The sequence below is a fragment of the Limulus polyphemus genome, unplaced genomic scaffold, assembly GCF_000517525.1.
Source record: "Limulus polyphemus unplaced genomic scaffold, Limulus_polyphemus-2.1.2 Scaffold3415, whole genome shotgun sequence".
NCBI lineage: Eukaryota > Metazoa > Arthropoda > Merostomata > Xiphosura > Limulidae > Limulus > Limulus polyphemus.
In genome coordinates, this window is record NW_013669025.1 from 74,933 (window position 1) to 93,124 (window position 18,192).

Consider the following 18,192-nt stretch of genomic DNA (forward strand, 5'->3'; position numbering starts at 1 on the left):
TCTAGTCTACTTCGCATCACAATGGCTGTTGAAGATTTCTTACCGAGCACTGTGATTTTAGACCAATTAATCTGAGTTGTATTATTGAATCTAATAACACAGCAATTTTGAGATAACATTTTCCTAGATACCCTTCTTTTTCAAACATATTTTGAACTCAAACTAATAAAGGGAAAATGGAAACATAATCCACCATTAACTAATATAGGTAAGCTTCATCCAGGAAGTTTCATTTATCTTTTTACCCTCCTTCTCTAGCAATGATTATTATCATATTCTTCCTCAAGTATCCTGAATTTCTCAACTTCATTGCTACTGTGGTTCTCTATTCAAAGGCAATTCACATGTTTTTTTCTTTTCACATTTTGCCTGCCCAACATGCAACGTAATTTTCATTTTAAGATTAAAAATATTTTTATTTATATATCAAAAAATTTTGAAATTTCACACACAAAATCTTAATAACATCCAGATAGCTATAAAACATTTCTTAAGAAAAAACTTTATATTTTATTTGTTATTTTCAGTAATTAATCTCTGTACGGGTTTGGTAGATTTGTTCGATCTCGTAACCATAATGAAACAATAGGAAATAAATATAAATTATGCCTCTTTAATTCTAGAATGACAACAAATTATAACACGAAAACATAAATGTTTAGACTAAATAGCTTAAATCTCATAACATTATACATTTATATATATTTGGGTAGATTATAGTGTTTGAAACTAGAATATGAATAAAAAATGTTCAGCTATTAGGATTATTATTAAAGTTTAGGGAAAAACTACTTTATAGTTAGATATTTCACATTAAGAAAGAACTAACAATTTGTAGAAATGATATAAATAATATTTTTTTATTGAAAAGAAATAATAAAACATAAAGACAGTTGCTTACTGACAGACTAAAATGTACTATTGTTATTGTATTTTAGCTGGAAGTTAGACACTTAAGAATTTAGTGTAATTGTGAAAGTAAGTGTGCATAAACATATGAAGTAAAAATATAGGTATTCAAATGTTGTATTATAAACTACAGTTATTCATTTCAGAAAAATGTTGCACCTTCTGTACCTAGAAATTTGTCAATAAGCACTATTTTTCTTGCTTAATTTAGGTATTTTAATAATTTTCTAAAAACAGTATGGGTAGCTTTATATTTTAAGAGCTTAGAAATAAGTATTTGCTATTTATTTAGATAGTAAACTTTAATTTACTGTCAGATAGATCACTTTCATTAAAGTTGGGGAGTCTTCATATAGCAAGTCATCACAAAAATAAATGAGTAATGGTATTAAAGTTAGAACTATTTTAATCAAATGTATTACAATTATAGAAGTTTAAACTTCTCAATAGTTAAAACCTATTTGTAAAATTCTAGGGCAAGGACAATCTGGATGCTAACTAAAAATCTTCTTTACCACTGGTCTGTTAGTGTATTCTGTCCTAATGAACAACAAAACACAATTTCTGTCTAATAAACAAGCATTAATGTAGAATAAAGGCTAGTAAATTACCAAAGTTTTAAGGTCTTCTAATCAGTAGCTGATCTTACAATATGCACTTACAATTGTGAGGATGTTACATTGTGTGTAAAAAAGAAAGAAAGAAAAAAGAAACGTTCCACAGAAACCCTAAGATTATTCAAACTACTACAATACGCTTACACTGAACATAGGTCTTTAAATTTCTCTTCATTGACTATTTTTGCCATTCAGTGTTGTTTTGAGTGAACTTGTTAGTTTTTTCAATGCAACAAAAAAAGTGCTTTCCCATTTTATTAGCAGACTGTTTTTTGCATATCTCTGCCATTGATTAGTTTGACTAAATGCAATTGAAATGTAATTGTGATCTTTCAGTTTTTGTAGACTTTTTTGTGCACTTAGGTTATTTATGTTTACGTACAATAAAAGCTTTTTGTTTTTATAACCAATTTTTGTTTGAACATGCCATACAATCACTTGTGAAATTAATCTGGAAACCAAGATAGATAATAGCATTATTCATTATTGTTATTTTTTTGATAAATAAAAATTTTAGAACAAACTTTTTGTATACCGTGGCTTGGAGTATGAACGTGTTGGAGCTTTTACCCAGCGGCTTCAGACAGAATTTCCACAGGCCCAGTTTCTCATGAAAAACACACCTCCTGATGAAAGCATAATGAACTCTGATGGCCAATGTATCCTTTTGTTTCATCAAAACCTTTGAAAATTAAGATATTTTTTTATATTTTTTTCTGACTTAAGCTTTATAGTCCTATCAGTATTTACCAGAGTTGTGTATGAAATATACAAAGAAACTATAGTTTATATCCTTTATCACACTTTTGTTTTTCATTTGTAATATATAACTTTTCTACTACATTATTTTTTTTACCTAACAAATCGCATTATATATTGAATACTTTTTAGTGCTAATGAAGTCTCTCAGACACTTGACAAAAAGTGTGAAACTGTTTGTTTCTAAAATTATTCTTTTGGAGTAGATGCTACCTGTTTTAAATCATATTCTGTGGTAAAAAAAATTCATGCATCAATTAGTGTTAAGTGCATGACTAGTAAGATGGAACATTACACTATAAAGTTGGTAATGTTGCTACTCCATGCCCTAAATTTTATTCAAATCATGAATTCTTTGTACTTGGTGATTGGTGACACATATTTCTGCAAAACAAAAGTAGTACTTGTCCATTTTTGCATTGAGGCTTGAGAATTATTTGAGACAAGGACAATATATTCATTCACAATGGAATATTTTTACTAAGTTAGAGATTTGTTTCTTTTTGGAATATCAATGTAGTCATGTAGGGCACCAAAGTTAAAACATTATTTTAGGGTTTCATAGTTTGATCAACAATCAGGCAGGTACATCTTCACATGTATTGGTATAACTATAGGCTCTAAGGGAATGGTTTTATTTGTATAAAAGAAAAATTCAGTCAGTAACACATAATTTTTCTATGCAGCTATAATAATTTTAAGCAAAATTTACCATTATGAGGTAAAATAGAGTTATTGGAGTAATACCAATTACTGTTAGAGAATCTGTAGACTCAAAAAGACTATTAATTGTCTAGTAAGTTTTCTTGGATTATTCATTTTGTTTTATTTTGGCATCCTACAATACTTTCCAAGTCTTTTTTTCTGTTCACCATTAATAGCTGTTATATTCTTTAACTATTTTATTAGATATTCAGATCTGTAATGTGAAGCCAATTCCTGAGTTTCGACCTGAATTTGAAGGCCAACATGTTCCAGAAAAGGTGTTAAGTTACTATCTAGTCAATGATGTACGAACCTTTCAGTTTGATAGGCCTGTTCACAAGGGTCCCATTGATAAAGACAACGAATTCAAGGTAAATGTGACTCTTCTGACATTTGTTTTAGTGCTTGAAATAGAGTATGTTTGACAAACTTTTAATGTAGTGTTTGAAATTTATTTTCCAGTTAATTTCTCATTCTTTAATCATTTTTTAATCAACATTTACATGTGTTGTGTTAAAGAGTGGTTTGTAAGATAATATTTTTAATAAAGTGTACAATACAGTATTTCCAACAGCTATTCTACAGTTGTTTTTTTTTCTTGTGCAGAGAATTTAAGCTTGTCATCGTAACTGTTATTACTTAATTTGTCCAATAACAGTTAATTACTTTTGTCACCCTAATATAGAGTTTATGGATTGAACGCACAACTCTAACTACAGCTTCTCGTCTTCCTGGAATCTTACGGTGGTTTGAAGTGATTGACCGCCAGTTAGAAGAAATTTCACCAATTGCACATGCTTGGGAAACTGTGGATCACATGAACAAAGAACTGCGACGACTGATAGCTCAGTACACCAATGACCCCAAAAGATCCATCAGTCCACTTAGCATGAGACTTCAGGGAGTGATTGAAGCTGCAGTCAATGGAGGAATTGCTAAGTATCAAGAAGCATTTTTTACCCATAGCTTTGCTAATCAGAACCCAGAACAAGCTGAGTATATTGATCGACTCAAGATTCTAATACTAGAGAAGGTACGACCTATTCTCAGAAAATTTGTGCTAATTATTCAAAACTTAGTTTTTAAGTCTTGATTGGATGTACTAAATTTGCAATATCTTTTTTTAAATACTCATTACTCATGTTTTATGGCATATCTATACAGGTATACTGTATATTTATACCTGTTTATGCGATTCACATTTTATGTATTTAAGTTAGCATATCTTTGTAAATTTTATTTTTCTTGAAATACAGGACTTTTTTGGGCTTTTCCTTGAATATGTTTACCAGTATTTGCAGTGTATTTCATTTACACACATGCTAAAACAAAATTAATATTCAGAATCACTTCACAGTACTACTTGTATTTTTGTTATCTTCAGTTTTTACTATAGTTATATTTTTTAAAGCTTTGATTTTTGAAGTTCCCTTGTTTTACAGGTTCAGATCCTTGAGGGGGGCCTATCTCTTCATGGAAGATTGGCTCCACCAGAAGTCCTTCCCCTTCATCACAGACTAGTTGACAGATTTGCTGTTATGAAACAGTCAATAAGAGAAGCTGGCTCTCCAAACATGGTGGCTCGGTTAAGCCTAGGTAGAAAAGGGGAGTTACCACCCACGCCAGTTGCTGTTGGAGAATCAGGAGACACAAGAAGGCCATCAATTGTCCAGTATGTAATCATGGTTTATTCATTTTGTTTTATCATTATAACTGTTTTAGCATCTTCCAATTACTTTATGATTTTTTTTGTTACATTTTTAATGTTCTTTCTTACCAATTTTATCAAATCATTCAGATATATTTATTATACCAGCCTAATAACACATTTACAGAGTGTGGTGTTATTCTAAATCAATTTTGACTTGGCAACAAGTATAAGATTTGTGCCTTTTCGAATGTTTTTAGAAATTGGGGGAAGTAAGGAGAATAATTTTTATGAATTATGAAACTAGTAATTGCTTCTAAAAATAATTATTTTTATACTGTTAAAATCTCTGTCATCTTTATTTAGTTTGCTTATAATATATAAAAATAGAAAGAAATTTCTTTGTTATTTTTTGTTTATACTCATGACGCTAATAATAGAACCTTTAAACTGTATTCACTGGTTGTTATTAATTCTTGACTATAAGTTTTTTCATTAACAAGTAAGTATGTCAATAATGTAACTTATGTTAAATTATAGTTTTCAAACCCATTGAAGTGGATGATCAGTTATAACTCACACAGAAGTATTCATTCAAAGATATAAAAAGAGGTTAATATTACTGAAGAGTAACAACTCAAACACACACACACACACACACACACACATGCACAGAACTACATAAAACTAACAAAAAATAGAAAGAAAATGTAGCTCATGGTAGAAACTTAAGGGCTTTATGCACTGATGTGTTCACATATGTTGTACTAGTGGCTCAAATCACAAAGTGTAGTGTATTTAAAACTAGACAAGACTTGTGAATAAAATTAGTATGTCAGGCTTTAATTTTATTACCTTAAACATTTCCTATTTATATACCTTTATATATGGTATGATGATTCTTCTTTCAAGACAAACAGTCCTTGTATGTAGTTTTGATTCTTTAGCTCCATAATTGATAACTGGCCAAGGCTGTTATTTTGATATTTTGGTACAATAATTACTGACTGTCAGTGATTGTAGCTTGATACTTTAGTTCTGTAAATGACAAATGTATTGTTTCATACTTCAGATCAGTTATCAGAGTGTGTCCGGTTCTTTAGTTTTTTTTATGCTTTGGTTAGCACAATTAACAGATGTACATTACTTTAAACACATTGCTACCAAGATTGGAATAACTTCTTGCATGTAAAGTTACATATATTAGCTTTGTGATTGATAGTTGTCTGTGTTTGCAGCTTCTTACTTTATATTCATTACTATCACGATTGTCAAGTGTCTTTAGCTTGTTTACCTGATTCTTTGATTGCTATTTTCTATGCCTGTAATTTGTTACAAAACAGGCATTATTACAAAGATTAGCAGGTATCTGTGTCTACAGTTTGTTACTTAATTGCATGATTGTCTATTGTTTATGCTCATCACAATGATAAATATGTGGGCTAGTAGATTTGATTTCTCGTATGTAAGATTTAAGCTTATTTCTGTCTGCATTTAGTACTCCATTGCCCCCAGTCCCAGCAGAAGTCATGTTAAAGAAACCCCCACCAGACTGTGCTAGCAATCGATCTTCATCTTCAGGGTCAAGTTTGTATGGGCAACTTTTACCAGAAGGATCTGATGAGGATGATATCTACACCAAACCTCAGGTGTGTTGTGGGCAGATGTAAAAACCTTGTATTTGTTATGAATTGAACAATATTATACTAAGTAAATATATATATATATACATTGCTGTAATAACAGTGGATAATTTTTTATTTGTCTTTTTGCAAGAAATTGCTTGAAACATATATATATATGGCGTTTTTTTCCCCTCACTCTTTCTTTGGAATATATGTTTTTATGTGATTGAGCTGTACATGTTATTTACACAATTTTACAGTTTATTTATGTTTATTACTCCCAGTAAGATTTTTTACTCCTTTATGGTGAGAAAAATTTGTATAGTGTTGGCATTATTGTTACTTCATCACAGGCACTAAACTAGTGTGATTTTCACATATTTTTTTTGTTTAACTTTGTACTGCCTGTTATAAAATGCACCTTGCTTCAAAGCTCTAGCACATTTTTATAAATGACAGATGTGTTGTGTCCATGTCTGTATATGAATGCAATTAATAAGGAAGTATATTTATGTATTGTAAACCATGAAACTAACTTCTTTGTTCTCAACACGAGGTAAAGATGATATTGTATAGTTGTAACATAGACAAGCATACATCTCTATCTGTGTCCTTTTGTCAGGACTACGCAGAACCTAGGAGCATAGTTGACAGACCACTACCCCAACCCCCTGCACGAGCCTCTGGATCTTTAACCCCTTGTGGTCCCCCACCACTTCCTACTCGACCCCGTTCAGTGACCCTGGGGCCCTCAGCTGACTCTAGGGTAACTTGTTTTCAAGTGCTGAGATCAGATGATGATGTAGCTCAGTGTCGTCTAGTAGTGGTGCTTTCTCTCACTCAGAACACTGCATGATCATCTTTGCTGCATTAAATCTTTCTGTCATGTTCTGTGTTATGTATTTATTTTAGAATAAGAAACCTTTTTACATTTTTTAATGATAATGTCATACAATTAGTCTCTTATTTCTGTTTTATTTTCTGCTTTAGTTCTTCTCTGTCTAAATTTATAAACTGTTATCTTTTTTGGTTTTGATCATGCACAATACTTTTAACAAATAAGTTTCTTTAGGATTTTATTCAATTTTACTTTGAAATTTATACTGCTTACGTTGTACGTTTGATTAATTCTGATAATGACAACTCTACTCAATTAAATTCTCTTAAGTGTAATAATGATTGTCAGTTTCCTAGATTTTGTAGTAGCAATCTTTTTTAATTTACATTATTTGTCCTTGTGGTACATAATATACCCCATTTGTAAAGAAATTTAATATTTGAACAGTTTCTATCCAACCTTAACTGTTTAAATTGTCCTTTTATTTCAGTATGATAATGTATATTGCTTACATATTTTTTAACCTTAGCCTCAGTATTTTAGATTATTTCACTCTATTTTTAAGATTACATTAGGTAAATATTATTTCTGTAGTTTAATCAGTTTTTGTTTAAATATGCTGTTCAGAATGTCTCTTTTATTTTTGCTTGTGCATAGTCAGTGCTATTTTAGTCACCATGTGTGCTTTGTATAGATGAAATAAAATTCAGTATATTCTTGATCATTTAGAATATGATTTCTAATTGTTGGTACATATTTTTTACTAGTTAATATGTTATGCTTCTTTTAAATTCAAAAGGTAATTTATTATAAGCTTTTTATCTCAAGATATAATTTATACCCTTTGATTTCTTTAGAACAGACATCTTTACATAAATTTTGCATTAGCTATTCATTTCAATTTTAGGGCTCAGAGCGATCTTCTCGAGTAATATCTCGTTCTCGAGACCTTCCATCTGCAACTTCGGATCCAGCTGATGAAATCCTTGGGTATGCTTCACCATCTTCACACCAACATGGATCTTCTAAAACTGCAAGTCCAAAATTTTCCACTAAATGGCCTCACACACCTGAAAATATTTCACCTGCCCCAATGACACGTAATAGTTGGTCAGAACCAAGCTGTTCAGAGAGTGCTCCACCATTACCACCACGTTCTGATAAAGGTCAGACCATGAAGTAGTAATTATTGTACAATAGACAGAAGTCACAGTTAATTTTTATAATTTTTTTTTTTATTACTTGTTTAACTTTTAATAGAAAGCACGAATTTGTAGTAATTTAAATATACGTGAAAAAATTTAAGTTTCCTTTTAAGTATTTTGATAAATAAATAGTCCATATATTTCCCCCTAGACATTTTAATCACAGATGTGGACTTAAAAGCTTTGTTGTTGTTTTTTCCTAATTTTTCTTGGAAATATGTTTAGATATTTTTGAGATTATTATAATAATTTTTAATATGAAAACTGAAGTGATGAAGTGAAAGACATCAAACCATGTGTCACTTTGCTGTTGAAGAAATCATTGTTATTCATTATTGGTATGTATAGTTTAAGGAACAATTCCAAGAAGATTAACTATTTCTTTTGATGATGGATATACAAAGTTAAGTTTAAAATATTTTCATGGTGAGGAATGTACAACTTCAATTAAACTGCTTTCAATATTGGAGGATACATACGAACTACTATAATGCTGAAGAAAATATATTTTTATGTAGAAACATGAAATATGAGATAACTTTATTAATGATATATATAATTTAAGACAAAAGGTTATTGAGTAACTGTTTATAATTGCTGTTGTTATGTATCTCTTAAGAAAAAGTGTATTTCTAATAATGAGATGTATATATGTAGTTTGATATGGTGAAATTATTTGCATTTGTTAGCAGTACACGTATAGATTAAATTAATGTAAGATGATAAATTATTATTAATAATAATAGTAAGGGATGTATAACACATGTTGAGTTCAAAAGATGAAAACTTACAAAAAGAGTTGTTTTAAACAGTGAGAAATTAATAAAAAAATGTATTAGGGCATTTACTACCTATTGTTATACCAAAGTGAAGCAGTTTGATGCAAAAATGTTGAAATGTGCTTTTTTTATTGATTAGAAACTACCTGCTTCAAGAGAACATATCTAACTTTTTTCATGTTTTGTATAAAATACACCATTGGGAAAAATTTTGCCTAGCTCTGAAAAGTTATTTTATAAATTTGTAATCAGGCATAATAATTGTATGATTTTGATGAAAGTCCAATTTTATATAAACTAGTTTAATTACTTTTTAGTTTTAAAAATGTTATTTTATTACACTGAAGCTGTATGGCTAGCTAAGATTATCCATTAATTCTCTCAATTAGTCATTTTGAGAAAACTTCAGTTTTTTGTTTATTTCTAGCACTTAGGTGCTGGGTATGGCCTAATGGTTAGCTTGCTAGACTGTGGATTCTAGGGTCCTTGGTTTGCATCCCAAATCCCCCAAAAAATGTGTGTTTCACACTTTGAGGATGCAGATGAGTTATAAGAATGACTGCCAAATCCCATTATTTGGCCCCCCTATGGCACAGCGATATGTCCGTGAACTTACAATGCTAGAAACTGGGTTTCAATACCCATGGTGGGCAGAGCACAGAAAACCCATTGTGTAGCTTTGTGCTTAATTACAAACAAACAAACACGTTATTTGATTAATGGAGCCCAAGCATTTGTGTGGGTGCTGTTGAGTAGCTGCCTTCTCTCTAGTCTATCAGTTCAAAATTATGGACAGTTAATACATATAGCCATTGTGTTACTTTATGCAAATATGTGAAACAATCAAAATCTAGCACCTATCCCAAAGATTTTTAAGCCAGTTGAATAATTATTGTGTTTATTTATGTTAAACGTTTTTAGGAAATAATAAAGTTTTATTTTCATATGTAAACAGTAGCTTGAAAAACAAAAACAATCCACAGAATATTTTTGGGTGGGTTGAAGTCCAATGTCATTTCACCCTTTTTCTGGCAACAAATAAACAATTGTGAATGATAAGAACAGTGCAGTCTGTATTACCTTAAAGGTCTGGCTGAATGTGTTATACAGACTGTCAAGTGTATGTTTGCAAAGTTTGTGAATCCTAATGTGATGAAATGAACTGGGATAAACACCAGCAGTTATTTTTATTTTTGTCTGTTTCAATGAATGAAAATCAAAGTTATGTTGTATGTTAGTGACAGGTGTAAAGTCAAATAACTCCAGGAACTTATTCCCATATCAGCTGATCATTTATGTGTTAGTTTTTAAGTTTTACTGTCTACAGTGCATTTATCGACAGAAAGACCAGATGCATTATATTTTTGTTAAACAACATCCCAATGTTAAGTAAGCTTTGTGAAAATGACCTGCTAGGTCAAATTATTTGTTGACCATCAAACAGTATAATTTCATGTGTGCATGAAATACCTATAGTTGTTTACACATTGTCATCTACATAAAAACAATTTGTATCAACCCTGACTTCCCTGGACTTTGAAGTTTGTATGTCATCTTTCAGTAAAAGCCTTCTTAAATGCTGTGCCTTGTGACCCCTTGTAATTTTCTCTCCAAGATGCTTTGAAATTGTAAAGTGCTTACAACTTATAAAAATAAAGTATAGATGTTGTAAAGAATCAAACATTATCTGCTCAACATATACTAAAAATATGAACGTTCTAATGCCCAGTATATCCAATTTCCATTTTATATTTTTCTAAACTCTGATTGATTTCCAAACAAATAATTTAGTCTCATTGAGAAATGGAAAACAAAAATGGTATCTAGGTTTTAAAACTAAAAAGAAATTATGCATTTGAAGTTTAGTTAAATGAAAATTAGACCTCTCTGTAACTTAGAATATATTGTTATTTTATTAATAAAAAAAATTTAAGTTTTTAGTACAAATTTCTTTACTGTAATTAGTTAAAAGTTCAGTACAAAGTTTGTCCATCATTGAATTCATTATCTTGTTCTTTGGAAATGTTTTGCATTTTCAAAGGCTAAAAATCCAAGATTTGTCTATCTTTGCATCTGGCTTACTTACTAGAAAAATGTTTGAGCAGAACTGAGCAAGACGTCTAGCATGTTAATGATATGTGAAAATAGAGAATTTGGTGATACAAATAATTAAATCAAGGAGGATGGAAGACTGGTGTATATATATAAACTTTTATAACATCATCAAGACTTTCAAAGTTGTCCTTATAAAAACTGTATCTGTAAAAATAGTTGTTAGAACAGTACTTCTTGAAGGGAAACTGCTTCAATACTAATTTTATAGATGTTAACATAAGAAAATAGTTTAGATAGTTTAGTGGTAGGGAAAACATTTCAGTAAAAATGTGGCTGAGATATATTGTCTGAAAGGTTGAGGACAGCAAGAACACTTGGTTTTGAAAAAAATGTTTATATATAAAGAAACCAAATTCAAAACAAATGATGGTTTTAGTTTAGAGTAGTGTTGAACATTAGCGAAATATCAAGAAGTATTGAGTGTAAATAAATAAAGTAAGACATTTAACCTGAGATGCAATTAAATAACCAGAATAATTAGATCTCAGGATTTCAAATAAAACTATCACCTAGATAAAAAGAAAATCTGTACTGAAGTTACTAACAATTTAGAGTTGTATACTAGTTTCTGTGAACTCTTTAATTTGATTTGTTTCAGAACTTAATGCTGGTTATAAGTCTCTTTCTGAAAATATTTGTGCTGGGTGTGGCCTAGTGGCTATCATATTAAGTTCCACAGTTTGCATCCCATTGATAAAAAAGTATTGTGCTTCACATGTTGAGGTGGTGGTGCATTATGAGAGTGGCAATCAAATTTCATGATTCAATTTCCATAGCCCAAGCATTGGTAGTGGGTGTTATTGACTAGCTACTTTCCCTCTAGTCTATCAGTTCAAAATTAGGAATGACTAATGCTCATACATAGTTTTGTGCAAATATCCAAAAACAAAAACTGAAAATTCTCAGTGTTCATCATAACAGTAGCTGGACTTTGATCAGCAAGGTTAATAAGTTTATTATTGTTGGATTAGAGTTCTTTAAGATGTTTAATGTTGTGCAAGTGTCCAATAAATGTTTTCAAGAGATAAGTTAAAAATAGCTAGAAATGAGATATAAATTTATTTTTTTTTACTATCTTCGTTTCACCAGTGTTAATCTAGCATCATCAGAACAAGTTGGTTATACCGGGCTAAATACCACTGAAATAATAATGTATTTTTAACAATTCTTATGTATCCAATTTTTAGCTGTTTTGCACCTTATTTATTACCTGTTGTGTGAAATCTATTGACTTTTTGGAAGAAAAGTAGAACAAAATTAGTAGTCAAAATTGAGTAAATGTAACTGAAGTGTTGGTCAAATTTTGAAAGATGTTTTGTTTAAAATTTTAATGAGGTTTAAATAAATTAAAATGAAATCTTGCTATTCATTTTCATTGTTTGTTTCTTAATAAAATTCCTCATGATTCTGTTGTAATATTTTAAGTAGGATTTTTCTTAATTGTTTGTCTGTTTGTAATTAAGCACAAAGCTACACAATGGGCTATCTGTGCTCTGTCCACCACAGGTATCGAAACCCGGATTCTAGCGTTGTAAGTCCCGCAGACATACTGCTGTGCCTCTGGGGGGCTTTTCTTAATTGAAAGCTGAAACCATATTCTCACAATTCAGTAACACTTCTTCAAGGTGTGAGCTATTTTTCATGCCAGTGTGTACTTGTATTTCATATTTAAATTACTTTGCCTGATAATGATGTTGGAATAGTATAAAGCCTACTAGAGAATTCATCAAGGATTTCACATGTTTCAGTGAGGTGCAATATTGCTATCACAGTTAGTTGAACTGAGAATGAATTGCAATTGAGAATTTGTGAAAGACTGACAATTGCTAAAAGTTAATTACCAAAATTTGATTCCCTGTCTTAAGCTGTGAGCTCTTATTTTATGTTTCTGTATTTTGTAAGTCAAACCATACATGCTATTTGTGGTTAACTTAGATCAATAATTTTGAAGTATAAAGAAAAATAATGTTGAATTTTTCTTAGTTCTTTGAATTTTTTTTTATCTTTAGCAGTAGCAAAATGATATTTTACATTTTAAGTCTTGCATATTTATCTATGTCTTGCCAATTAAATGCATAAGTCATACAATTTGAATAGTTAATTATTCTTTTCTAGGAATTGCCTTTAAAAAACATTTTGTATCATTAAAGGAAATGAAAAACGAATGGCCACTACATTAAATGGTTCTCTAGTTTCTGATGACTCTAAACCAGCACTTCCTCATCGTCTAGTCAAAAAAGTAAGTAAAGAGTGTGGGTACCAATGTGACAGTTTTTTTTACCAATTTGTATAAAAAGTAAATCATAAAAATGTAGATCTAAGCACATTTAATATATCTGTTGCCAAAAAAATTCTGTATTACTATTAGCAATTTCTGTTGACAGAAGACTGGTACTAGTATGATCAAACTATGTGGGCAGAAGAATCCGTACTAGTTATCAATCTCTGTAAATAGAAGAAATGGTACTGGTTATCAAGCAATGATAGAAGAAAGAACTCGTAATATTATTATAAACAATAGATAGGAAACCTGATAGTAGTTATCAGTCTCTTTTAATAAAAGAAATTGTTCTAGTGATATTAGTATCTTTTGATACATGAACTGGTACTATTAATATCATTCTCAGTAGAAAAGGTAATTTGTGATATAATAATGATATTTGTAGGTGGAACAACTGGTATTAATATTTTCAATATCTGTTTATAGAAAGCGATACTATCAATAAATATTTGTCATATGACTTGAACTTATAATGACAAACTCTATAGATAGAACTGACATTAGTTACCAATCTGTTGATACAACTTTCAATAATAGCATCAATATCTACATGCAGGAGAAAGGTACTAATTATTTATCTCAACAAATAGAAGTGGTATTTACTTACACTTCTCTGCTGATAGAACTTTTACTAATATGGTTAACATCTATAGGTATAAGAACTTGTAGCATTGTAACAATCTTTCTAGATGGAAGAACTTATAGTAGCTATCAGTATTTCTTAATAGAATAACTTGTACTAGTATTTGTGCTGTGTTGATAAACAAACCTACAAGTGGTATCAGTGTCTGTAGATGGAAGAATTGGCACTAATGATATCAATCTTTGGGATGGAAGAACTTACACTAGTAATCAGTATCTGAGGGTAGAACTGGTAGCAGTTACCAAAATCTGTTGACAGAATGACTTGTAATATCAATGTCTGTAGATAGAAGAATTGATATTAGTGATATCAGTCTTTGAGATAGAACTGATACATTTGCTATTATTAGGACTATTATTCCAAATTCTATGCACCTAATTATTCTCCCTCCAGATGACATTAAAACTAATAAAGTAACCCAAGCTAAACTTCTTTTCCATTTCCTATTTGTGCTTCCTTGACCAAACCAGATTATAATAAGCATTTAAGACTGATAATCAGTTCAATGGCCAAATGTGTAATGTTTCTCACCCTCACCTCCTCTTTCACCAACATTCTTATTTGTTCTGGATCTTTTCTCAGGCACGGCCCATACATACTTTTTTTTGGTGCCTGGACCATGAAAGTGGGTTTTCTCAGAGTATTTCTGTTTTCCCCCACAGCAAAATAATCCAGCTTTGGATTTATAGTTCCTTGCTGCCCTCAAGGACCCTATGTCCCACAGGGACTGTTTGGTTTGTGAAACAATGAATTCTGGATCTCCCTTATTCAAAGCTCTCTGGACTCCTCCTGACTGCTTGAAGCATTTTCAAATCTACTATGTTAATATAATCATCTTTAAGTATGCTCAGATCATAAAACTTCAGGTACAGTGCACACCACCATCATGAGGGGGGGGGGGGAAGAGAAGCTAAAGCTTCTGAGCACCCCTAGTAATCCTCCGAGGTTTAACCTCAGAAGATCTCATACCGAAATTCCTGCCACGTATTGATTGATTGTCCAAATGTGTTATGTACCCAAAGTATCCTCATCTAACTGTTGTACCACTTGAAGCTGCAAAAATCATCTAGACATAAAGTTGTTAATACTTGACTCATGTCAGGTGATGGATGCAGATATAATTGATCTTTTTGAAGAATACATTTACAACAACAACAAAAAAAGATAAGATGAAATAGACTTTGATAGGTCTCACTAGCTAACTCATTGTAAATACTTTAATCTGACTGGATTGATGATCAAGTTTCAGTTTAATGGTCCAAGATATTCCATCAATGAGGAATGGTCTTGTAAGAATCTTTGTGAACCTATTTGTAGAATTCTCATCATTAAATTCCATAATAGGTTATCCATAGGTTGGCTTTCTACAATTTTGAATTTGAAGAAGTAATTTTACTATAAAGAGAACAGTAAAAACACTCAACTCATTCTATTTTGGTAAACAGTTTTGTTCCTTTGCCTTGTGGATTTGAACAAGTGTCAAGTTACTGTATGCACAGGCAGTGGATACTTGCCAAACCAATAATGAGTGATTCTACTGTTGGATACATTGTGTCTGTCTTTGGACCACAGTTTGCTTATGGGCAAAATAATGATGTATCACATTTTAGAAATGATATTGAGAACATTTTTTACTTGGGTACTATCACATGCTGTATCTGTTGTGGATAGAGGATTTAGGAATGCATTGGATTTCCTTCATAACTTGAGTGTTTAAAGATAGAGATGCCATTCTTCCTACAAAAACTATGTAACTTGCACTTTACAGAAGATTCAAATCTTTTGAAGCTTGTCACACAAGTGCATTGGGTAGTAGAAACCATAAATGGTTGAACAAAACAGTGGAAGTTACCAACCTGCATCTTCCTTTTATAGGGATTATGTGAGAGTTTTGTAATATTAATTTGAAATTACTGTTGGCCTTATCTCATGCAAATTATGAAGTTGATTTTGCTTCTGCTGCACATCAAATGCTCAAAACCATTGAAACAAAAAACTCCAATAGAGTGTAGAATCTGAAGGTTTAAAGCAAAGTGGGTGAGTGTGGAAATAGGTTGAAGCAGATGATGTGCTTTTGGACTTTCCATAGTTGTTTGATGTATGTCTATAGAGTTACTTGGTGTATATCAGTTGAATTTTTCATATTTCAAGTGTGTACTCTTTCTGGAATCAGCATTATGGTTAGAGTGACCCACCTACCTATGCAAGCCTGTTTTTTCCTGTGCCATGCATTTGCAAGAGTAGTGGGATGCTGTTTGCATTAGTGTCAGTAATGTGGTTCCTGGAACTCAAATGGCACAGGGAACACAGGCTAACAAGACCAGCTTCAGTACTTCAAGGTGCTGCAACAATCACTGATGACACTTCTGATAGATTGGACAATGATTGAAGGTAGAATATGAACATTTAATTGTATGCAGTATGTGACATTTTTATAGTGACGTTAAAAGTGATTTTCAACATTTATGATATAGGTGAACACATGTAATTAAAAAAAATTAGAAGTGTGTTTTATAGACCTGGTAATATCAGTTTCTGAAGAAAGAATAACCGGCATTAGAAATATCAGTCTTTGCTGATGGAAGGACTGGTATTAATGTTATAACTCCTGTCATTATTATAACCACTGTTGGTCATTTTTAAGGATTATTTTCTAAGTAACTAAGTAATTGGTTAAACAATATTTAATGCTCCAGATTTTTAAAAGAAACCTAATTTTTTAAAGTAATTTACTTGTTTTTCTCTATAGCTCCTAGAAGTATTGCAATAAAGTCTAATGAGTATTATCCAAATTCTCATTTTTATCATTCCTCTGGAGCATCCAGTTATTTTAGTTGATTTTACTGGATGCTGTGCACTTTGTCAGTCCAGACTACAAAGCTTTGTAACAATTATTATAGTATTGGTAATACATTATAATAATGAATATGAACAATAAGTGCCTGAAATTTATAGTTGTTGTATAAGAGGCTAACTTTTCACATCTATAAGTTACTTATTTTATCAAGCATTTGTAAAAGATAATGTTGAATTCTTAATAGGGATCAGCTCTTTCATTTATGCTTCAGACTCGAGAAGTTCAGTCTTTGCCAGTTTCATGGGAGGTCCCAGATCTTTCAACTTACTCCCCATTACAAACCAGCGAGGTCACTCTGCCATCCTGCTCTCCTTTACACACTCCAGAAGCTTCAGTCTCTCCGGCCCGAGAGTTGCCCCGACCCCCTCCACCCATCCCAGCTAAAAGATCATCAAGTTGTGGACGATGTAGCAACCCTGCCACACCTCCAAATTCTCCACTGGTGACTCCAGACTCCCCATCTCCAAGCACCTCTTCTTTGCCATCTTCTCGGACTTCTGCATCTGGCCAGAGTGCCTCTACATTTAGCTGTGACTCCTAACCTCAGTTGGAGTGGCTGCTGTTCCACATATCGTGCAGTGCTACTTTATGTAGGGCCACAAAACGTTCCTCATCTCTAAAACTGTGAGAAGTTGAATAGATATTGGTGTGTTTTTTTTTAATTAGACTATGCTCATAATTTTGTTTGTAAATTCCATCGAGAAGTGTGTGTGTGTGTTTGTGTGTATGAACGTTGCAAGTCGTGTTAGTTTTCTTCCCACTAGATGGGAGATTGTTCTGTTCATCAATCTCTTTGTCTGTTTTTAAGTCTTTCAAACTGATGTGAATAACCCTATTGCTCCATTCCACAACTCTTTCAAAACTTTTGTAGTTCAAAGGTCTTGTTTCAGAGCAGCAGAAAAGTAGGTTTGAAGTCTTTGATATAAATAAATGCCAGGAATCTATGTCACTCTTAGTATATGGGTTATCTATAAACTAGAAATATATATTCACATATATATATGTGTACTTCATGTTAAAATGTATGCAAATATTTTAAGCCTGAAAAAGTTTTGTGAAGTTCATTTCCTAACAATTTTTTTTTACCCAACAGTACCCTAGATTTCTGTTGCAATACAAAAAAAAAAAAAAAAAATTAGAACAACTAATTACTTTAATTATTTGTTTTACTTAACTTACTAGTTATTTCAGGGTAACGGTTAAACCTTAAA

The 18,192-nt window shown here is 31.4% G+C and overlaps 2 protein-coding genes across 4 annotated transcripts in view; one reads left to right on the forward strand and one right to left on the reverse strand.

Annotated features, from left to right (window-relative positions):
* The window catches only part of LOC106469308 (dedicator of cytokinesis protein 3-like), a 70,085-nt gene that overhangs the window by 31,891 nt on the left and 20,002 nt on the right, over positions 1-18,192 (reverse strand). The window lies entirely within an intron of this gene.
* Positions 715-18,116, forward strand: LOC111088251 (dedicator of cytokinesis protein 3-like). Of its 2 annotated transcripts, XM_022397786.1 has the most exons (9): positions 715-2,185; positions 3,195-3,361; positions 3,676-4,023; positions 4,433-4,662; positions 6,137-6,287; positions 6,886-7,029; positions 8,009-8,267; positions 13,351-13,439; positions 17,166-18,116. In XM_022397786.1, exons 1-9 carry the CDS (start codon positions 2,137-2,139, stop codon positions 17,520-17,522), a joined length of 1,794 nt encoding a protein of 597 aa, XP_022253494.1. In that variant the 5' UTR covers positions 715-2,136; the 3' UTR covers positions 17,523-18,116. The 2 variants fall into 2 exon arrangements, with proteins under 2 accessions (XP_022253494.1, XP_022253495.1); XM_022397787.1 differs by lacking the exon at positions 6,886-7,029 and having other exon boundaries at positions 716-2,185.